Raw genomic sequence first — 24,094 nt, forward strand, 5'->3', positions numbered from 1 at the left:
GTAATGACTTTAAGATAATTAGCAATACTGATAATAAATCCCTTATAAACTAAATACTCCGTCGTACACTCAGTTGCTTTGACATTTGCTTCAAACGTGTGACAGACATATTTTTGGCCAGTTTAAGTTTCTGAAGGGCGAGTTTTATACTGACTTTGGGCTGAATGTTTTTTGTTGGACCTGGCAACCCTACTGAACAGCCTTCCTCTACTCACTACTGCACGGCTCTAAACTACACAGGTGTGATCATAGGTCCCCCTCACCCGCACCTGAGCCCCGCCCCCTCCCCGCAGGTTTGTGGCACGTGACCGAGAGTCTGAGGAAGTTCAAGGAAAGTGGTGGAGCCGGAGATTCCTGATCACCTCAAACCGAGAGAGAGAGAGAGAGAGAGGACTCAGATGAGAAACAGCACAATAAAAACAGTGAGTATCAGTTTTTACAGTTTGTTTTATGTCTCTGTGTGAGTAAGTGAGTGTGTTTTTTTATCTAACAGTTAAAAAGACAGAGAGAGGTGAGGTGTGAGGGAGGCGGTGTTGGATAGAACTGCGTTTAGACTCTTTTTACCGAAGCGAAATTACACAGAAGTGTCTGAAAGCGTTAGAGAACTGTTTTGCTGGTGAATGTGTTGTTTTTGAGAGTAAGTTAAATGAACTGCTGTTGTTTCTGACGGTACAGTCCACCTGCCCGCTCCTACCAGGTGAATTTACCGCGGTCACGCCATCTGCACTTAGAAAACGCTCGGTCGCGCTATCCACACCGAAAACGGGAGTGCGCGTCTAAACCGTGTTTTACTGTAGCAGCGTGCACAGCGCACCCGGAGGAGCGGAGACTGGCGCTTCTCGTGCAGAGACTTAAAATGGAACAGAAACGAGTTTTACACCTAAATAAACATGATTTAACGAGGTCTAATCCACAAATATACACCAGAAAGACCACTTCTTATCTGTAGAACAGTGTAACGTTTTGAAAAGGGTTGGAGTGTTATTAAATAAGCAAATCAAATTGTTATAAAATCACAGCCCTAAATTCTTAAAGATCTTATTCTCATGTATCCCAGATATATGTTTGAAGTGATATTACTGTATCGTTTTTGAGTAATTGAATACCAAAACTATCTATTCGGTTTTGTATAAAAGGGATTTTGGAGTGCTATAAAACCAAAAAAATCTAATTCTTCTTAAATCAGAACATGAACTCCTTAAATAATACCTTCCATACTATTAATGTCATGCATGTATACTGATTGTACAGTATCATTTTGGAGTAAATGAATACCAAACTTAGGAAAAATGTATATTCGGTTGTGCATAAACCAGATTTCGGTGTCCTATAAAACCTTAAAATCAAATTGTTATCCAATGAAACCAAGAAAGTCTTGAAGAAAACATTCCATTCTATTAATGACATGAGTAACAAGTGATATTACTGTATCATTTTGGATTAATTGGATACCAAACTTGGAAAAATGTCTATTCGGTTGTGCATAAACCACATTTCAGAGTCCTATAAAACCAGCAAATCAAATTGTTATCCAATGGCACTAACAAAGTCTTGAAGAACACATTCTATACTATTATTGACATGAGTATCAAGTGACATTACTGTATCATTTTGGAGTAATTGGATACCAAACTTAGGAAAAATGTTTATTCGATTGTGCAAAAACCTGATTTCAGAGTCCTATAAAACCAGCAAATCAAATTGTTATCCAATGGCACTGACAAAGTCTTGAAGAACACATTCTATACTATTATTGACATGAGTATCAAGTGATTTTACTGTATCATTTTGAAATAATTGGATACCAAACTTGGAAAAATGTCTATTTGGTTGTGCATAAACCAGATTTCGGAGTCCCATAAAACCAGCAAATCAAATTGTTATCCAATGGCACTAACAAAGTCTTGAAGAACACATGCTATACTATTTTTGACATGAGTATCAAGTGATTTTACTGTATCATTTTGGAGTAATTGGATACCAAACTTGGAAAAAATGTCTATTCGGTTGTGCATAAACCACATTTCAGAGTCCTATAAAACCAGCAAATCAAATTGTTATCCAATGACACTAACAAAGTCTTGAAGAACACATTCTATACTATTATTGACATGAGTATCAAGTGATTTTACTGTATCATTTTGAAATAATTGGATACCAAACTTGGAAAAATGTCTATTCGATTGTGCATAAACCAGATTTCGGAGTCCCATAAAACCAGCAAATCAAATTGTTATCCAATGGCACTAACAAAGTCTTGAAGAACACATGCTACACTATTATTGACATGAGTATCAAGTGATTTTACTGTATCATTTTGAAATAATTGGATACCAAACTTGGAAAAATGTCTATTCGGTTGTGCATAAACCAGATTTCGGAGTCCCATAAAACCAGCAAATCAAATTGTTATCCAATGGCACTAACAAAGTCTTGAAGAACACATGCTACACTATTATTGACATGAGTATCAAGTGATTTTACTGTATCATTTTGGAGTAATTGGATACCAAACTTGGAAAAATGTATATTTGGTTGTGCATAAACCACATTTCAGAGTCCTAGAAAACCAGCAAATCAAATTGTTATCCAATGACACTAACAAAGTCTTGAAGAACAAGTTCTATACTATTATTGACATGAGTATCAAGTGACATTACTGTATCATTTTGGAGTAATTGGATACCAAACTTAGGAAAAATGTTTATTCGATTGTGCAAAAACCTGATTTCAGAGTCCTATAAAACCAGCAAATCAAATTGTTATCCAATGGCACTGACAAAGTCTTGAAGAACACATTCTATACTATTATTGACATGAGTATCAAGTGATTTTACTGTATCATTTTGAAATAATTGGATACCAAACTTGGAAAAATGTCTATTTGGTTGTGCATAAACCAGATTCCGGAGTCCCATAAAACCAGCAAATCAAATTGTTATCCAATGGCACTAACAAAGTCTTGAAGAACACATGCTATACTATTTTTGACATGAGTATCAAGTGATTTTACTGTATCATTTTGGAGTAATTGGATACCAAACTTGGAAAAATGTATATTTGGTTGTGCATAAACCACATTTCAGAGTCCTAGAAAACCAGCAAATCAAATTGTTATCCAATGGCACTAACAAAGTCTTGAAGAACACATTCTATACTATTATTGACATGAGTATCAAGTGATTTTACTGTATCATTTTGAAATAATTGGATACCAAACTTGGAAAAATGTCTATTCGGTTGTGCATAAACCAGATTTCAGAGTCCTATAAAACCAGCAAATCAAATTGTTATCCAATGACACTAACAAAGTCTTGAAGAACACATTCTATACTATTATTGACATGAGTATCAAGTGATTTTACTGTATCATTTTGAAATAATTGAATACCAAACTTGGAAACATGTCTATTTGGTTGTGCATAAACCAGATTTCGGAGTCCCATAAAACCAGTAAATCAAATTGTTATCTAATGGCACTAACAAAGTCTTGAAGAACACATTCTATACTATTATTGACATGAGTATCAAGTGATTTTACTGTATCATTTTGAAATAATTTGATACCAAACTTAGAAAAAATGTCTTTTCAGTTGTGTATAAACCAGATTTTAAGGTCGCATAAAACCAGCAAATCAAATTGTTATCCAATGCCACCGAGACAGTCTTGAAAAACACATGCTATACTATTAATAACATAAGTATCAAGTGATTTTACTGTACCATTTTGGAGTAATTAATTATCAAACATACGAAAAATGTTGATTCACTTCTGTATAAACCAGATTTCAGAGTCCTACAAACCATTAAATCAAATTGTTATCCAATGCCACTGATAAAGTCTTGAAAAGCACATTCTATACTATTATTGACATGAGTATCAAGTGATTTTACTCTATCATTTTGAAATAATTGGATACCAAACTTGGAAAAAATGTCTATTCGGTTGTGCATAAACCACATTTCAGAGTCCTATAAAACCAGCAAGTCAAATTGTTATCCAATGTCACTAAAAAAGTCTTGAAGAACACATTCTATACTATTATTGACATGAGTATCAAGTGACATTACTGTATCATTTTGGAGTAATTGGATACCAAACTTAGGAAAAATGTTTATTCGATTGTGCAAAAAACTGATTTCAGAGTCCTATAAAACCAGCAAATCAAATTGTTATCCAATAGCACTGACAAAGTCTTGAAGAACACATTCTATACTGTTATTGACATGAGTATCAAGTGATTTTACTGTATCATTTTGAAATAATTGGATACCAAACTTGGAAAAATGTCTATTCGATTGTGCATAATTTTTTAGAGTCCTAAAAAAACAGTAAATCAAATTGTTATCAAATGCCACCAAGACAGCCTTAAAGAACACATTCCATACTAGTAAGGACATGAATAACAAAGGATATTACTGTATCATTTTGGAGTAATTGGATACCAAGCTTAGGAAAAATGTCTATTTTCTTTTGCATAAACCAGATTTTAAGGTCCTATAAAACCTGCAAATCAAATTGTTATCCAATGCTACCAAGACTACCTTAAGAAACACATTCCTTACTATTAATGACGTGAGTAACAAAGGATATTACTGTATCATTTTGGATTAATTGGATACCAAATTTAGGAATAAATGTCTATTCGGTTGTGCAAAAACCTGATTTCGGAGTCCTACAAAACCAGCAAATCAAATTGTTATCCAATGCCACCAAGACTGTCTTGAAGAACACATGTCATACTATTAATGACATGAGTGAACAGTCATATTACTGTATCATTTTGGAGTAATTGGATACCAAACATAGAAAAAAATTCTATTTGGTTGTGCATAAACCAGATTTGGGAGTCCCATAAAACCAGCAAATCAAACTGTTATCCAATGATACTAACAAAGTCTCGAAGAACACATTCTATACTATTATTGACATGAGTATCAAGTGATATTACTGTATCATTTTGGATTAATTGGATACCAAACTTAGAATAAATGTTTATTCGGTTGTGCATAAACCAGATTTTAAGGTCCCATAAAACCAGCAAATCAAATTTTTATCCAATTCCACTGAGACAGTCTTGCAGAACACATTCCATACTATTATTGACATGAGTAACAAGTGATATTACTGTATAATTTTGGATTAATTGGATACCAAATGTCTATGCGGTTGTGAATAAACCAGATTTCGGGGTCCTATAAAACTAGTATGGAATGTGTTTATCAAGAAGGACTTGGTTCCATTGGATAACAATTTGATTTGATGGTTTATAGGACTCCAAAATCTGGTTTATGCACAACTGAACAGGCATTTTTTTCTAAATTTGCTATCCAATTACTCAAAAATGACACAGTAATATCACTTGTGACTAATGTTCTTGGTAGATTGGAATATTTTCTTCAAGACTGTTTTGGTTTTATTAGACAACAATTTGATTTGCTGGTTTTATAGGATTTGGTTTATGCACAAACGAATAGACATTTTTCCTATGTTCGGTATTCAATTATTCCAAAACTAAACAGTTATATCACTTGTTACTCATGTCACTAATGGTATGGAATGTGTTCTTCAAGACTTTGTTAGTGCCATTGGATAACAATTTGATTTGCTGGTTTTATAGGACTCTGAAATGTGGTTTATGCACAACCGAATAGACATTTTTTCCAAGTTTGGTATCCAATTACTCCAAAATGATAGAGTAAAATCACTTGATACTCATGTCAATAATAGTATAGAATGTGCTTTTCAAGACTTTATCAGTGGCATTGGATAACAATTTGATTTAATGGTTTGTAGGACTCTGAAATCTGGTTTATACAGAAGTGAATCAACATTTTTCGTATGTTTGATAATTAATTACTCCAAAATGGTAAAGTAAAATCACTTGATACTTATGTTATTAATAGTATAGAATGTGTTTTTCAAGACTTTGTTAGTGTCATTGGATAACAATTTGATTTGCTGGTTTTATAGGACTCTGAAATGTGGTTTATGCACAACCGAATAGACATTTTTTCCAAGTTTGGTATCCAATTACTCCAAAATGATACAGTAAAATCACTTGATACTCATGTCAATAATAGTATAGAATGTGTTCTTCAAGACTTTGTTAGTGTCATTGGATAACAATTTGATTTGCTGGTTTTATAGGACTCTGAAATGTGGTTTATGCACAACCGAATAGACATTTTTTCCAAGTTTGGTATCCAATTACTCCAAAATGATACAGTAAAATCACTTGATACTCATGTCAATAATAGTATAGCATGTGTTCTTCAAGACTTTGTTAGTGCCATTGGATAACAATTTGATTTGCTGGTTTTCTAGGACTCTGAAATGTGGTTTATGCACAACCAAATAGACATTTTTTCCAAGTTTGGTATCCAATTACTCCAAAATGATACAGTAAAATCACTTGATACTCATGTCAATAATAGTGTAGCATGTGTTCTTCAAGACTTTGTTAGTGCCATTGGATAACAATTTGATTTGCTGGTTTTATGGGACTCCGAAATCTGGTTTATGCACAACCGAATAGACATTTTTCCAAGTTTGGTATCCAATTATTTCAAAATGATACAGTAAAATCACTTGATACTCATGTCAATAATAGTATAGAATGTGTTCTTCAAGACTTTGTTAGTGTCATTGGATAACAATTTGATTTGCTGGTTTTATAGGACTCTGAAATGTGGTATATGCACAACCGAATAGACATTTTTTCCAAGTTTGGTATCCAATTACTCCAAAATGATACAGTAAAATCACTTGATACTCATGTCAATAATAGTATAGCATGTGTTCTTCAAGACTTTGTTAGTGCCATTGGATAACAATTTGATTTGCTGGTTTTATGGGACTCCGAAATCTGGTTTATGCACAACCGAATAGACATTTTTCCAAGTTTGGTATCCAATTATTTCAAAATGATACAGTAAAATCACTTGATACTCAAGTCAATAATAGTATAGAATGTGTTCTTCAAGACTTTGTTAGTGTCATTGGATAACAATTTGATTTGCTGGTTTTATAGGACTCTGAAATGTGGTATATGCACAACCGAATAGACATTTTTTCCAAGTTTGGTATCCAATTACTCCAAAATGATACAGTAAAATCACTTGATACTCATGTCAATAATAGTATAGAATGTGTTCTTCAAGACTTTGTCAGTGCCATTGGATAACAATTTGATTTGCTGGTTTTATAGGACTCTGAAATCAGGTTTTTGCACAACCGAATAGACATTTTTTCCAAGTTTGGTATCCAATTACTCCAAAATGATACAGTAAAATCACTTGATACTCATGTCAATAATAGTATAGAATGTGTTCTTCAAGACTTTGTCAGTGCCATTGGATAACAATTTGATTTGCTGGTTTTATAGGACTCCGAAATCAGGTTTTTGCACAATCGAATAAACATTTTTCCTAAGTTTGGTATCCAATTACTCCAAAATGATACAGTAATATCACTTGTTACTCAAGTCATTCATAGTATAGAATGTGCTTTTCAAGACTTTATCAGTGGCATTGGATAACAATTTGATTTGCTGGTTTTATGGGACTCCGAAATCTGGTTTATGCACAACCGAATAGACATTTTTCCAAGTTTGGTATCCAATTATTTCAAAATGATACAGTAAAATCACTTGATACTCATGTCAATAATAGTATAGAATGTGTTCTTCAAGACTTTGTCAGTGCCATTGGATAACAATTTGATTTGCTGGTTTTATAGGACTCTGAAATCAGGTTTTTGCACAATCGAATAAACATTTTTCCTAAGTTTGGTATCCAATTACTCCAAAATGATACAGTAATATCACTTGTTACTCAAGTCATTCATAGTATAGAATGTGCTTTTCAAGACTTTATCAGTGGCATTGGATAACAATTTGATTTAATGGTTTGTAGGACTTTGAAATCTGGTTTATACAGAAGTGAATCAACATTTTTTGTATGTTTGATAATTAATTACTCCAAAATGGTAAAGTAAAATCCCTTGATACTTATGTTATTAATAGTATATAATGTGTTTTTCAAGTCTTTATTAGTGGCATTGGATAACAATTTAATTTGCTGGTTTTATAGGACTCTGAAATGTGGTTTATGCAAAAGTGAATCAACATTTTTCGTATGTTTGATATTTAATTACTCCAAAATGGTACAGTAAAATCACTTGTTACTCATGTCATTAATAGTATGGAATGTTTTTTTCAAGACTGTCTAGGTGGCATTGGATAACAATTTGATTTGCTGGTTTTATGCGACCTTAAAATCTGGTTTATACACAACTGAATAGACATTTTTTCTAAGTTTGGTATCCAATTAATCCAAAATTATACAGTAATATCACTTATTACTCATGTTAATAATAGAATGGAATGTGTTCTTCAAGACAGTCTCGGTAGCATTTGATAATTTAATTTGCTGGTTTTACAGGACTCCAAAATCAGGTTTTTGCGCAACCAAATAGACATTTTTCCTAAGCTTCGTATTCAATTACTCCAAAATGATACAGTAATATCCTTTGTTACTCATGTCATTAATAGTATGGAATGTGTTCTTCAAGAATGTCTTAGTGGCATTGGATAACAATTTGATTTGCTTGTTTTATAGGACTCTGAAATCTGATTTATGCAAAAGTAAATTAACATTTTTTGTATGTTTGATATTTAATTACTCCAAAATGGTACAGTAAAATCACTTGATATATATGTTATTAATAGTATAGAATGTGTTTTCCAAGACTTTGTTAGTGCCATTGGATAACAATTTGATTTGCTGGTTTTATAGGACTCTGAAATGTGGTTTATGCACAACCGAATAGACATTTTTCCAAGTTTGGTATCCAATTAATCCAAAATGATACAGTAATATCACTTGTTACTCATGTCATTAATAGAATGGAATGTTTTCTTCAAGACTTTCTTGGTTTCATTGGATAACAATTTGATTTTAAGGTTTTATAGGACACCGAAATCTGGTTTATGCACAACCGAATATACATTTTTCCTAAGTTTGGTATTCATTTACTCCAAAATGATACTGTACAATCAGTATACATGCATGACATTAATAGTATGGAAGGTATTATTTAAGGAGTTCATGTTCTGATTTAAGAAGAATTAGATTTTTTTGGTTTTATAGCACTCCAAAATCCCTTTTATACAAAACCGAATAGATAGTTTTGGTATTCAATTACTCAAAAACGATACAGTAATATCACTTCAAACATATATCTGGGATACATGAGAATAAGATCTTTAAGAATTTAGGGCTGTGATTTTATAACAATTTGATTTGCTTATTTAATAACACTCCAACCCTTTTCAAAACGTTACACTGTTCTACAGATAAGAAGTGGTCTTTCTGGTGTATATTTGTGGATTAGACCTCGTTAAATCATGTTTATTTAGGTGTAAAACTCGTTTCTGTTCCATTTTAAGTCTCTGCACGAGAAGCGCCAGTCTCCGCTCCTCCGGGTGCGCTGTGCACGCTGCTACAGTAAAACACGGTTTAGACGCGCACTCCAGTTTTCGGTGTGGATAGCGCGACCGAGCGTTTTCTAAGTGCAGATGGCGTGACCGCGGTGTGAATTTTATAGCGTGTTTCTGCCGTCTGGAGTCCGAAGGTTGTGTTTTAGTAAAGCGGGAGGTGTAAGGGTGGATGAGTAAAACACAGTTTGGTAAAGTTAGTTTGATATTCGATATTCAGCGGCCGTTCTCTTGCTCACATACGACCTCCTAAACTCTCCCTAATGACATTAACCAAACGACAGGGGGACAGAGAACAAACTACAAACATTTCTCAACATTTTTAAAAAGCTAAGAGCTTTCCGTATCTCCGTTTGTCCGATAACATTTACTGAAAACAGCAGGAATCGCTGCTGCAGCGGGCGCTGAAGACAACAAGGGACCGACCATGAAGTGCGTACCCATATCAAGAACGTAAACATATACAGCGCCTTTTTAATGCAATACACACAATTTAGGAGAGTTTAGGACGTCGTATGCGAGCAAGAGAACGGCCGAAACGCAAATACACGCTAAATATCGAATATTAAACCAACTTTACCAGGCTGTATAAAATGTGGAGGTTTATGGTTTGTTTGTTACTGCAGGGGTTTAGTTATGAGTGAGCAGCCCAGAAGACCGCGGGTCCAGAGGGAGAGGAACGGAAGGGGAGAGGGAAGAGGAGGAGGAGGAGGACACCAAGAATCACGAACACGACGAGACCACGCCAACTCTAGCTCCAGACCACCCTCCTCCAGCTACAGGTGTGTGTGTGTGTCTGTGATATAGATATAATAACCTGCTTGAAATGAGGTGACGACAAGGGTCAGTGTAACGTTTATAAATGTATTTTTCTAACTGTTTGAGGCTTAATGCAAACATAGAAAATTGTATGTAAAAACTCATTATTAGTTTTTTTATGTATTTGTTTTTTAATAAGTAAGTTTTTATCCATTTTTCCAATTTTAGTTTTTTCATCTCTGCACCTCACAATTTGATTTTCAGGAAAAAAAAAGAATCTTTTTTGTATATTTCGGATTTTGCAAGAACTATACCTCAGAGTTGTGTTACAGGATACAAAAATTGAAAAATCTGAAAATGGAGAGAAGAAACACCTTTTCTTTTTTCCTGAAATTCTGTTTGTCAAAGACTAAAATAAAAAGCTATATCATTAAAAAATTGGATGAAAACCCATTTCTTCTTCACTCTCCTTAATTTAAAAAATGCTTTTAATACTCAATTTTCTATGTTCGATTTAAGACAGTCAGAAACTGCTAAACGTTACACTGACCAAGAAGCCCTCTCTCAGATTCCGTGTAAAGAGGAAATGTTCCATCAAAATTGATCTAATCTTCCATTGGGCCTCAGTAAAAATAGCAGTAGCATGGTGTACCAATCCTAATAATTACTTAATAAAAGAAAAAAAACTGTTTGATGCTTTAAATAACGTGCACAATAGGTTGAGTGTAGAGTTGAATCGTTGAGTGATTCAGTTGACGAAGTGAGTAAAAATTGAAATCAATGATTGTTCACAAACTCATGGGTTGATATTAGACTCTGATATATACACATCCGAGGGAAACTCAGAGACGATTCAGAGCTCGCCTCAAACACGGGATTACACTTTAGAATGCATATTTGTCCCTGAAAACTAAGAAATAAAGCATTTTAAACAAGTTACAGAATATTACTGTGAAAAACTTTGAATTTGAGCTTATTTAATGAGTGTTTATCACAATGGATTAATCACAGATCATCAGCGGAGAGCCATGATGCTGCAATTTTTATTGTATTTATTGTATTTTTAAGTATTTTTTATTTTTTTATAGCTCTTTCTAGCCTTATACGTTGGCATGAAGAGGTATTTGCCCTTAAAGATTTTTCTGTTTTTGTTTTTTTCTTCTTTTATTATACTTACATTTTTCAGATTATCAAACAAACTTTATTATTAGACAAACATAATCTGAAGGAGATCATGAAGGAGAATGTCCGTGCCATCTATTTGTGACCTGAAGCTCAGGCGTACATGATCCAAAGCACACAAGCCTCTGAGAGAGTAAAAAAAAAAAATAAAATAAAATAAAAAAATTAAGGTTTTATAGTGGCCTAGTCTAATTCTGATTGAGATGCTGTGGTAAGATCTTAAACAGGCTGTTCATACTCGAAAACCCTCTACTATACTAAATTAAAACAATTTTACGAAGAAGAATAGGCCAAAATACATCCATACATCCACAGAGATGTGAAACACTTATTGCCAGTTATCAGTAAAGCTTGATTGCAATTGTTGCCACCATGGGTGGCACTACCAAGTTATTAGGTTTAGGGAGCAAACACACAGGGCTATATTGGTTCGGATTTTTTTCTTTAATAAGTAAAAATATAATTTAACAAGTGTTTTTTGTATTTTATCAGGTACGTTTTGTCTGATATTAAAGTTTGTTTGATAATTGGAAAACTATCAGTATGAAAATAAAAATCTGTAAGGGCAAATACTTTTTAACGCCACTAAATATGTTGTATGCAGATGTGTTGAGGCAATCTTAAGTTATTAAGCTGAGAAGATGACATGGTGTGATTTTCTTTTGTGTTAAACGTGCTGCCTGCACGTAAAACAACAATATTGTTTTAGCTACAGCATTAACTATGGTCTTAAAAGAGGTGCACAGATAAGTGGTTTTGAGGTAGAGGGTAGCATTTATGCAGGTGGTCATAGGTAAACTTTTGGTAAACGAACAATAAATAAATACATGGACATGATCTGCCAGAATATGAGTTTTTAAACAGTATATATAATTCATAAAGAGTTACACACAGTTAAACAAAAATGCAGATATTTGAATGCATCGTCTTTTATTTTAAATATCATATTTTGCTCTTCTGGAATATGATAAATATTTAATGATATCAGGTCAGAATATTGAAAGATTAAACAAATTAAATAATCTGTTTTGATATTTGTTTATTTTAAGTATTAGTCAGTTGTTAATATTTTTTTGACATCAATTAAAATTTCTTATTTGCTAATGAAACCTAAATAATCTGTTTCTACCAGGTCATCTGGATCATCTCAGCACCACTCCAGAAATTCCTCATCCCATGTGAGAAGAGTCCCTTCAAGTGAAGCCAGCTGTACACATATCTGCTCCAGGAGGGGTGGGTATCTTACAAAAAAGAAAAAGTGGCCACAGGGTTTTTGCATTAAGTCACATACTTCTGATTAATTTTATTCCGCAGATTTAGGTAACTTATAACTTATTTTTATTTTCAAAGACGTGGTTCACATGTTTGGTTTCTGTCTGTGCTGTGGACTACACCCTGTGATACTACACACTGTAATACTACACACTGTGCTTCCATTTCCTTCTTATAACTGGTTTGACTGGTTGAGCACTTTCGGGCTGTGACAAGAGATGCATAGAATACAGAAGCATTGTCTGAAAAAGCCTTTTCTTAATACTGCCAGTGCTCTAAAAACTACTAATTAATTGTAATTTCATTATTTTTTTGTAATGCATTCTTAAGTGTATAATGCAGACTCTTTATTTGTTTTTTGTTTGGGGATTTAATCCCTTTAGTCTCCTCTTTAGCAGATTAAAATGGATACTCTATAGGGTTTAAATCTGGGGATTGACTAGGCCAGTCTAAAACCTTCCATTTCTTGTCCCTGATAAACTCCTTTTGTAATTTTACCAGAGTGTTTCATTATGTTGCTGCATTACAAAGTATATCCCTATCATTTTGGCTGTATCTTTCTTTAAATTGACAGACAAAGTGGTTCTGTAGAATTGAGTTAATTGTTCAACAATAGCAATTATTGAGCCATTCTAGAAAAAGCAATTCAAGTTCAAGCCATGATATTACATTAGTTGTGTTTCACAGATGAGCTGGAATTTTTGGGATCTAATCTCTAATCTCATCAGTCCATAATCAGTCCATAGACTTGCCTCTGTGTCGCTTTGGAAAATCTAGCCTGGCATTCATATTCGTCTAGCTAATTAGTGGTATGCATGAAGTCTTCTGTGAAGAATCGATTGTGATGCCTTTATTTTTGCTCTCTGGAGGTTGTTCCTTATGTCAATAACAGCTACTTATTAGGGCCTTTCTTTAGAGCGCTTAATACACCAGTGACGACGTTCTTCTTCAGGACATTCCAAATGGTTGAACTGGCTATGACCAATATTTGATAAGATTTTCCATCTTCTTTAAGCTTAACAAATGCTTGTTTTTCACCCACCGAGTCTGCACAGGAAAAACCCACATCTGAAACTGAGCGTAGGCATTAGAGCTATTTATTATTCAAATAATTAATGTAAACATGGATGAGCTCAGAAAAAAATGTGCTATCTTGTGTATTAGACCCAGATGTAAACAGCTGGAAATAAAAACGGACATGTTGAGCTTGTGTCTTATATTAATCATTTAATGGCAAATCCAAAAATACAGCAAAAATAATTGGATTGGTCTTAGTGTTCCAATACTTTTGAAGGGGACTGTATGCTTTGATCTTTCTCTAAATGGCACCATAGCTCATCTCAGTTTAGTGGGAGATTTTTGTTAAGCTTTTATACTGTTATTTTAATAACCAGTTAAAAAAAATATTTTTGAAGAATCCCAGGACTGTCTGTGTATTTAGTTTCTGATGTGTCAGCTTGTATTTTACTTATACCTTTGTGTGTTTTAGGAATTGTTCTGATATGTGCCACTCTGACCAACATTTTGGTGCTGTTCTGTCTCGTGGCTGCCTACATGACACTGTCGGGCATGTCTGCGATGAATTTTGGAAGTGGAAGCTTTATCGGTGCGATGATCCCATTTGAAGGGGTGGAGCTTCAGCAGGTGCGTGACCTCGACATGCAGTTTGGACAAATGAGAGCACCTGGAGTGTATGGCGGCGTGGCCTTCAGCCTCACTTTTGGTGTTCTCTCGCTTTTATTTGTGGTTTCTGGCAACAAGCCTCCCCATGTGCTGCCATGGAAGCTCCTGATTGGTCAGTTTGTGTTCCAGCTGGTGGGAGCTGTGATATATGTGGTTGCAGTGGGTTTGTATCTACACTTTGTGATCAGTGTGAACTCCACAGATGTGTGTTCGAAGAGAGAACGGCTTTATGCGCGCAATGGATACACCTGGATGAACTGTAATGTGGGTGGGGCGGATGCAGCTGTGGCATTGTTTGGAATCATAACTGCTATCTTGTATGCTGTGGGATCCTTTCTTACTTTTAGGACTATCCAAAATGTCAAGCACTTCAAAACACAGTGTGCTCACTATGAAACGGAGATACAGGAACAACCCAAACGTGCCCCGAGCGCCCCGCTCCAATCAGATCTCTATGTCTGAGTTCACTCCAAAGGGACAGAATAATAAAAATTGCACATGACATATATACAATACTTTAAAATGTTTTATACTTCAGGTTTACAAGGGCTGAATGCACTACTGACCAAACACTACTTACTACTTACCTTCCTTCATGTTCTCCATTTTCTTAGACCATGATGCCAATGTGCACTGTATTAAACTGCAAACATAACTAAATGTGAATCTGTATGTAATTGTATAAAAGCTGTTTCTGTCTGTCTGCTTGTAATTTAAATGCAATGTACAGTTTATAAAAATTGCCTACCTTTTTGGTACACTTTTTAGGTGTGCTGTGACCGACTTTAGCTTATTTTTCCAGTAGTTTATTACCAGTGATCAGTCTCTGAATCTAAAACCTCTAATGGTAAGATGATTTTGATTATTGAACTGTTTTTAAGGTTTGCGTCTGACATATTACACGTAGCAATAATCTTGATGTCAGTGCTGTGCTGAAAATATTGACAAAGTGAGTATACAGCTCTGGAAAAAAATAATACAATAAACAATATTTGGTGTAATAACCCTGGTTTTTAATCACAGTTTTAATGCATCTTGGCATGTTCTCCTCCACCAGTCTTACATACTGATTTTGGATAACTTTATGCCACTCCTGGTGCAAAAATTCAAGCAGTTTAGCTTGGTTTGATGGCTTGTGATCATCCATCTTCCTCTCGATTATATTCCAGATGTTTTCAATTTGGTAAAATCAAAGAAACTCAAAGTGGTCTCTTGCTTCTTTTTTTTTTAGAGCTGTATATTGGAAGTGTGCGCGCGCGTGCGTGTGTGCGTGTGTGCGTGCGTGCGTGCGTGCGTGCGTGCGTGTGTGCATGCGTGTGTGCGTGTATACAGTGTCAAAAGTTGTCCACCACACTGGATGCAACAGATGGGCTACAGTCTGTAATGGTAAACCTACAAAGTGCACCTCTAGGCTATGTGCTAAAATGGCCTATCAGTTTGGGTACAAGATAGATGTACCTGGTGAACTACCAATTCTGTATATATATATAATCTTGTAATATAGATACTGTTGGTCTAAATATAGTTGTTAATATTAATGAAAACACAATAGAGTGTTTTTAAATGTATTTTTATGTAGAACTAACTAGGATATGCAGCAGCACTTGATGGCATTTTTTTGTTGTGTTTTTTGTAAATGTGATTATGATCAATACGTCTTCTCTGGAGCTACTTACTGTTGTTGGCAGTAGGGGGCAGCATACACACAGTCTTTTTAACCCACGTTTTTATTTTTTATGCTGTGTATTTTAAATCATGACTACAGTGTATCAAATTCATATTTCTGATTTTCCCTCTCTGTATAATTCTGTATTAAAGGCAGTTTTAAAGTACAATGGAATGAAATACATATCTGATATATTTTTGTATATTTTATAATACTGAAACCATGAAAATGCAATTTTTATGGATTCATTAAAGAGTTATTTTTGGTAACATATATAGGTTTGGTACATAAGTTAAACTGACACCATTGGTCATTTGTGTTTGACAATATTGCACACCATTATTTTCCATGTTTTTTGTAGTTTCTCTAATGTTGTGTGTCTCAGATCTGTATATTGCTATTACATGTAAAAAAACAAACATTTACAACAGCTCAGAATCATCATAAGCATATAACAAATATCTTATGCAACTTAGGTATGATACACTGTGGAAAATCCTGGCTTAAACTCAGCCTTTTCAGTTAATAACCATATATCCACCATTTCTCAATTTAGAAGTCTACTGCTATAAAAAGATATTCAAATAAAAAAGAAAAAGGAATAGCTGATTTCTCATAAAATTGAGACATTTTTGATTTGTTGAAAGGGCTCAAATAATGGAGTATCTAATTCTGGATAATTCTGGATCAGCCGAAACTGATTTAAATATTTTGTTTCTATCTATGTCTTCTCCTTTGCCGTTTGGGTAAATTTTCATTCTGTCTGTAGGTTCTATCACATGATTCTCTTCACTGACTCAACAATGTTGTGATGTTGACTGGAACTTATGATGCTCTTTTAGGTGGGTTGCACCAGATAAATTTTGTCAGAATTATATTTTTATATTTTAAGATCTGGGTCTAACTGCCAGCTCATCAAGTGTGAGGAGATGAGTTCTAATCTGAGTCAGGGCTGCCGCTTTAACATTTTTACCAACTGAAATCCAGACTGAAAATGACAGTTATCAAAAAGTGACATTAACTCAAGAAACTGTGTGCAATCAGTAATTTTATCATAATACTTTGACCTGACTTTAAATCTGTTTAAGGTGTAAAGACTAAATTTGTAGGATGAATTTAAAGAATAATAATAAAAGTCACATATTTGAACCTAGTTCAAATCAGATCACGTCATTTTTTTTTGTGTTTTGGCCTACTGTACACGCCACATCTCTTTTAACCTGGTTGAGTTTTGAAGTTGTGGTCGATGGGACTTATCTGGCAAAGATATGAAAGTACACACTGGTAAGCAGAGGTAATATTTAACTTTATGACTCAGTTACACTTTGTTCCTTTAGAAGAATATCTTTATTTCACATTGTACATGGTGCCATTTGTTCACAGGGTGCCTGAAAAGTGAAAGGATTGGTAAATATTCCTGTTTCTAATCTCAACACAGACACTGCTGTTTACATGCAGGCGGAGAGAAGAGCTGATTTTTTTTTTAAGTCTAATACAATGCTTAAGTGTTAGTGACCATATCCTAGCTGGTTTACAGCAGATAGTAGTTGCAATTTGTGTATTAATTTAGGCCATTGTCTGTTAAACTATATTGAGACATTAAAAATCAGTATTTTTTGTTGACACTGATTCAGTTAGTGAGAAAGTGTATAGTAATAGTGCTACGCTCATTGTATTTGCATTACTATGTGACTCAGGAACACTTATGTACGATAGGATGGGGGTGTGGCCCTTAATGTAGGTTTCTTTGCTTTAGTCAAGTTCACCAAAGAGCAAGTGCTGACAGCAGGAGGACACGCAGGCGTAGAGCACAGCGGGCAAAGTGCATGTGTTGTGTAGCATGCAGTGTACAGAGCGTGTTCCTCTTCTTCTCTTCCTCTTCTGTCACATTCTATTTGCTCCTTGTCTTTTCTTTATTATTATTTTTTTAGTTATTGAATCCAGTGGAGCACTAGGTGGATGCTCGCTTGAGACCACAGACCCTGTAACAGTCCATAGTCCAGGTAAGCTCTGTCAGTTTATGGCATGTTCTGAATTGTGCTGTTGTAACTTCTCCTGTAATAATAATAATATATTGTTTATTGCGGTAGTACGGTCATGATTATTAACTCATTATTAACTTCATACTTCATACAATATATGCACATAATCTCAATCATTTTTGCTCACCTCCATATTGATCATTATGTTTGGAGAGCCCATGAGTGCCCATTAATGTAATAGAACCGGTATGTCAACTTTTAAAGTTTAGTTTATTTATTTATTTATTTTATTTATTTAGGATATTTAAACATTTTAATATTGAAATTCTATTCCAGAATATTCTGTAGTGAAAAGATTATTGCTCTTAGAAAGTTGTCTATAATTGCGTATTTATTTATGCTACTGTTATAATTGTCCTAGTGACACAAAATGGTCTTAAAATCACCATATTATAATTTATAGCAATTATGTTTGTGATCATATTGTCTAAATAAAAGCTAGTTAGGTATGTTAAAGGGTAGCACATCAGAGCACCCCAGTCAGACGTGAGAAACTGCAGTTAATAAAAGCATGTGTTTTACATTGTGCAATATTGCCATGTGATTCTGACTTCTGTTTGAGGCAACTTTAATATCTTAACACATCTCTAAAGGGTATTAAGGGTCTCTGAACTCTCATTATGTGGAAGCAGGCACTGCTGAGAATAGGGCACAGAGCAGAGGAAGTGAAACATGTTAAATGGTCTCTTTTAGGCCATGTCTTTGCAATGCAGCTATACAGATATAAGTGACCTAAGTGGCTCAACTTCAGGCCAAATTTGGATTTCAACATTGATGGCCGTTGCATTTAAATTGTGAGCATAATAGAATTGTCATTCTGTTCATATTTTACCTTTTTAAGCTGTTCAGAGATCTTCTGTCTCATCACGTTTCACTGGAAGTAAAAATGTTATGACACTTTAGTCACTCATCAAAATCTAGCAGGTGCAATGTTAAGACATTTGTTTTTTGGCAAAGGTCTATATGTACAATGCGAATAGTTAAAGGAACAGTCAAAATCGAATTAACACAGTTTATTGTTCTCAGATGCAGCCTTGACTAATAGATGTTTGGTTTTTCCTTTTAGTCACATCACTGTCAGATGGCCATTGTCCTTCTCACTACAGTTCAGTGCTGGACGATGTGGCCGAAATTAAAATCACAGTATATTTCTTAATTTCAGTCGAAACAGTATAATTTTAATTTGGATATGAGCAGTAAAAACCCACCACTTGTAGTCTACGTTTTATTATTATTATTTTCAGGAGATTCTAGATAACTCAAATATGTCTTAAGAGTAACTTAGACATTTTTACATGAATAGCTAAAACATGTAGCTCTGTAATAATAAAATATACCAGCCCTGCTTAAATCACTTAACAATGAGATGTAAATCATCACTGTCCAATATCTTGATATCTTGATGAATAGACCTTTCATGTAAAGTTGCTTTTTTTGGATATGTTTTTCATTGGACAGTGACATAATATTAACAGAATATTAACAACAAAATTCTTAGAGAAGAAGTAAATACTTTTTTTGTTATACAAGTATAAGTATAGGAGCTGGCGTGAGGACTCTTATTATGAAACACACTATAATGGCTTAGCAACATGGCTAAAGGCTAACTAGTGATGCCAACTGTTTTTTATAAAGAACAGGTGGATGTATTTATGCTGGTTAAAGTGGTAGATCCTTGCTATAATGAGTGTATTACTGCATTGTTGTTAAGGACACTTGTTAAGTTTTATGTTATAAGGAAATACTCTCCAATAAGCAAAGCTCAGCAATTATTGCGCAATTGTTTGATTACTGGATCATCACTTGAGGGTTTATGTCCTTTGTAAGTTTATAAGCAGATGTAGAAATACAGTCATGTTCTGTGAGGGTTTGATTGCACTGTTGCCACAGGAGCATTAGTGAGGTCAAGTACATGGCACATGATCCAATAATCAAGAAAAATATACTAATAAGTTTGCTAAATTCCAGTATATATTAAAACCAGGTCTGAATTAATTTGTAATAGTTTAGCCAATGTAGTTTAAAGTTTAAATTATGTACACCCTAAACTCATGAAGAAGTTATTGAGTTCATATTATGCATGCTAATTAAAATACGGCAGCAAAACTTGGAATAGGTTTATGCAAATAGGATGCAAAGCTGGCCAGCAGCCGGTTGAATGTATTGCAGTAACAATTTTTTGCCATGTACCTTACCTATAGTGAGACTACATGCATTGAAACCAAAAGAAAAAAAAAACCTGGTTTTTAATCACAGTTTTCATGTATCTTGGCATGTTCTCCTCCACCAGTCTTACACACTGCTTTAGGATAATTTTATGCCACTCCTGCTGCAAAAATTTAAGCAGGTCAGCTTGGATTGATGGTCGTGTTCATCCATCTTCCTCTTGATTATATTTCAGAGGTTTTCAATTTCGTAAAATCAAAGAAACTAATTTTTTTAATGGTTTCTTTTTTTCCCCAGAGATGTATCTTTACTTTATGGGTCTGGATTCACAGTTTCTTTTTTTCTTTTTAGTTTAAATTAAAAGTTATTATCTTCTTTTTTTAAATTTCTTACCCACCTTAAATAGTTCAGAAGTTACATTCTGATTAGGGTTGCACCCAAAGGACCAGGATTTATTCATTTATGTACCTTAAAGTAGCTGAATTTACTATGGATGGATGTCTGGATACTTGACATACAGTGTTTAAGTTGTTCTTCAAACTTTTTTGCATTAATGTGGTTTTGTTATTTTGTTCTATAGAGATCCACTTATGTGACAGAGCAGTGCAATGATGGCGGACGGATGTGAATTTGATCTGGACTACATCACAGAGCGGATCATTGCCGTCTCCTTTCACCAGGCATGCCCAGAGAAAACCTATCTGCAAAACCTACACAACATAATGCAGATGCTGCACTCCAAACATTCAGACAACTACTTGGTGAGCAGAGCAAACTAATTCATACACATAGAGCACTGGGTCTCCTGAAAGCATCTTGGCTCAAAGGTGACTCTAAACTAGTAAAGTGAATAAACAATGAAATCTCTCTCCATCAGTTAAAGCGGTTTTAACACTTGCTTTTAGCAAAGTGGGCTCAAAAAGTTTAGTTATAATTTAGAACTTGTTTTAGGTTTAGTTTTGCTGTGCACATGCTGGTTCAGAACTGGTGAACTGTCAATATTAGAGCTATGCCTTTACCCTAGAAGTATGGTGACTCTAAACGTATGGCAGTACACTGGAACATTAACTGCATCTTCTAAACTAAACAGGAACATTCAAAACTGGAAAAGCATCGGCTGTGTAGCACTTCTCCCTTCTGTGTAGCAGTTTATCAGGGTCACTTTCAGTAAAGGCTTCAGGAAGAGTGCCTCTGTTTTTTTTTCCCAAACTCAATTGAATTCTATTTAAACTACATATATTTACACTTAGTGAAATATGTAGGTCTTCCAGAAGGCCCAGAGTAATTAGCCCCACCCACTGGAAATCAAAATGTAATAAGCTGATTAAGATGTCACTTAATCATGTTAAGGTGGTTAATCTGACCTGTTTTACGAAAGAGTTCATAAAACAATGGGAGATCTCATAAAGTGTAATTATTATTTTTCATTTTATAAAACCCCAAAGACTATTAGTTGTAATTTAGCAGCATTGTTCCACTGAATAAAAATGGACTCTAATGGCCTCTGCATGAACCATTTCATATTTGCAATATGTTTTGGTTTTAAAAAGGTCAAATGTTCTAAACAAAATAAAAAGTGCTTTAATCATTTTAAACGATATTGAGGTAAGAAAAACTGCATCTTCACCAATAAAAAAAAGAATATAGTGGCAAGAAAAAGCAAATAAATCATTTCATCATTAAATGTGATCGAATCTTCATCCGAGTCAAGTACATAAATATACACAAATATATTGTGTCTAAAATAATAATACAAAAAAATGATTATCTTGCAAGTTTTATTGAAAACACCTACATTTATTTGAATCAATATACTTAAAGTGGTACAGGAAAAAGTATGGAGTGCTAACACTTGACTTTAATTAGCATTTTTGAGGTAATTAACACAAGGCTTCACATACTCTTTCCACTAGCACTATAAAGTTTTTGTGGTTGTTCTTAATGAAGAATGGAATGATAATAATTTTTGTATTATTATTTTAGGCACATTATATTTATCAACACCCTTGATGAAGAGTAGATCACATTTTATGACAAATTTATGCAGAAAACCATGACATTTCTTGACATTTTCTGCCGTTGTATTTAAATAGTAGCATGGACCATTATGCACATTTGTGTTAAACAATATACAGTTAAGACAGATACTGTCTGTCCTTTCCAGGGTCTCTTTTTATGTTTATTTTGTTTTGCAGTTTAGTCTACAGAACAGTGTAGTATACATCTGATTGGATACATTTAAATCAGCAGAGCTAAACATGTAAAGCATAACGAAGCTGGGGTCATTCAGAGTTTTTATTATGTTTGATGTGATACAGGAAGATATAGTAGGTATTTGAATTATTTTAAGTGCACCTAATTCCATGCAACAGAATAACACAGATAATAAAGTGAAACACAGATAATAAAGTAGTATGACTCTCTTTGTCTTGAGTCTCTTGAGTCTGTGTTATGAAACAGCTCTTTTTCTACATCTTTTGCAGGTTGTGAACCTCTCAGAGCCACGAGAGGAGCTGAAGAAGATGAACCCCAGGGTAGGTTTACTTGCTGTATCATATTTTATATACAGTAATTCAAGATGTGGCTGCACCATTATTATTTTAGGATCACAGCAGTGTGGGCATTCGCAGTAGTCCCATTGCAGGATATTTAATGTAATGTAAAGCAGGTCAAATAAATTATTACAACTCTCTTGCTGTTTGATACAACAGGAAAACACCTACTCTTCTCATTTCCTATGACATATATATCCAAGGCTAATTATTTATTATATCATATATTACTGGTACTACACACTACTATTATTGTGTTTATAACCTGTTATTTGTAAAGTGGTTAGTTTGCTTCTGTTGGTGTGTTCTCCCAGGTGATAGATGTTGGTTGGCCTGAACAGCACGCCCCATCCCTTCATCTTCTGTGTTCCATCTGTAAAAGCATTGAGAATTGGCTCAACACTCAGGTTGAGCATGTGCTGCTGCTGCACTGCAGGGTAATGTCTTTGCCTATTATATTTCCTTGATTTCCTCCTTATCTCTCCCTTAGTTGTTGTTGAATTACAGCTCATTCACTGTTAAGCCAGTTTCGGGTCAGTCTTGCTTCCTCACACATAAGCCTCCTGTCAGATTTAAAGCTAGTCTTTGACACTTTTCTTAAAAGAACACACACAAAAAATGGTTTGAGCTAAACAGTTTAAATTTAAACTTAAAAATATAAGAGACTACTTTAAAATGATGAGTTTATTTGATTTTACCAAATTAAAATCTTCTGGAATATAATCAAGAGGAAGATGGATGATCACAAGCCATCAAACCAAACTGAACTGCTTGAACTTTTTGCACCAGGAGTGGCATAAAGTTATCCACAAGCAGTGTGGAGTGGAGGAGAACATGCCAAAAACTGTGATTACAAACCAGGGTTATTCCACCAAATACTGATTTCTAAACTCTTAAAACTTTATGAAAGCTCTGCATCTATTTTGTTATTTCAGCCATTTCTCATTTTCTGCAAATAAATGCTCTAAATGACAATATTTTTATTTGGGATTCGTGAGAAATGTTGTCTGTAGTTTATAGAAATAAAAAAAACAATGTTAATTTTGCTCATACACCTAAAAATAGTAAAAACAGAGAAACTGATTCAGAAACTGAAGTGGTCTCTTCATTTTTCATATTTTCAAATTTCACCTTACCTAAAGCTTTTTTTTTTTTTTTTTACCCCTTAGGTAAATGTAGAAATGTATCTGAAAACACTGACACATCACATTTTTAACAGCCAGTGTTGAGTGGCTCAGAATATATGTAAAAGTGAGGAGCTGTGATTTTTTA

At 34.2% G+C, this 24,094-nt stretch overlaps 2 protein-coding genes across 2 annotated transcripts in view; both read left to right on the forward strand.

Annotated features, from left to right (window-relative positions):
- The first annotated feature begins 282 nt into the window (after positions 1-282).
- On the forward strand, positions 283-16,231 carry si:ch211-191a24.4 (uncharacterized protein LOC100150331 homolog). Its single transcript, XM_007245324.4, has 4 exons — positions 283-422; positions 10,127-10,282; positions 12,574-12,674; positions 14,203-16,231. The coding sequence occupies exons 2-4, from the start codon at positions 10,137-10,139 to the stop codon at positions 14,856-14,858; spliced, it is 903 nt and encodes a 300-aa protein (XP_007245386.3). The 5' UTR covers positions 283-422; positions 10,127-10,136; the 3' UTR covers positions 14,859-16,231.
- A 1,220-nt stretch (positions 16,232-17,451) lies between these two features.
- The window catches only part of si:ch211-191a24.3 (tensin-3), a 68,471-nt gene continuing 61,828 nt past the window's right edge, over positions 17,452-24,094 (forward strand). The window contains exons 1-5 of the mRNA XM_015604839.3: positions 17,452-17,469; positions 17,994-18,065; positions 20,851-21,031; positions 22,754-22,804; positions 23,137-23,259. Of these exons, the coding sequence (XP_015460325.3) occupies positions 20,879-21,031; positions 22,754-22,804; positions 23,137-23,259 (327 nt within the window). The 5' untranslated portion in view covers positions 17,452-17,469; positions 17,994-18,065; positions 20,851-20,878. The remainder of the gene's footprint in view (positions 17,470-17,993; positions 18,066-20,850; positions 21,032-22,753; positions 22,805-23,136; positions 23,260-24,094) is intronic.

This window comes from Astyanax mexicanus, chromosome 1 (genome assembly GCF_023375975.1).
Source record: "Astyanax mexicanus isolate ESR-SI-001 chromosome 1, AstMex3_surface, whole genome shotgun sequence".
Classification (NCBI taxonomy): domain Eukaryota; kingdom Metazoa; phylum Chordata; class Actinopteri; order Characiformes; family Acestrorhamphidae; genus Astyanax; species Astyanax mexicanus.

Coding starts and splice junctions, on each gene's coding strand:
- si:ch211-191a24.4 (XM_007245324.4), top strand. CDS start 10,137: ATGAGTGAGCAGCCCAGAAGACCGCGGGTCCAGAGGGAGAGGAACGGA. Junction 10,283..12,573: donor CCACCCTCCTCCAGCTACAG/GTGTGTGTGTGT, acceptor TGTTTCTACCAG/GTCATCTGGATCATCTCAGC. Junction 12,675..14,202: donor ACATATCTGCTCCAGGAGGG/GTGGGTATCTTA, acceptor TGTGTGTTTTAG/GAATTGTTCTGATATGTGCC.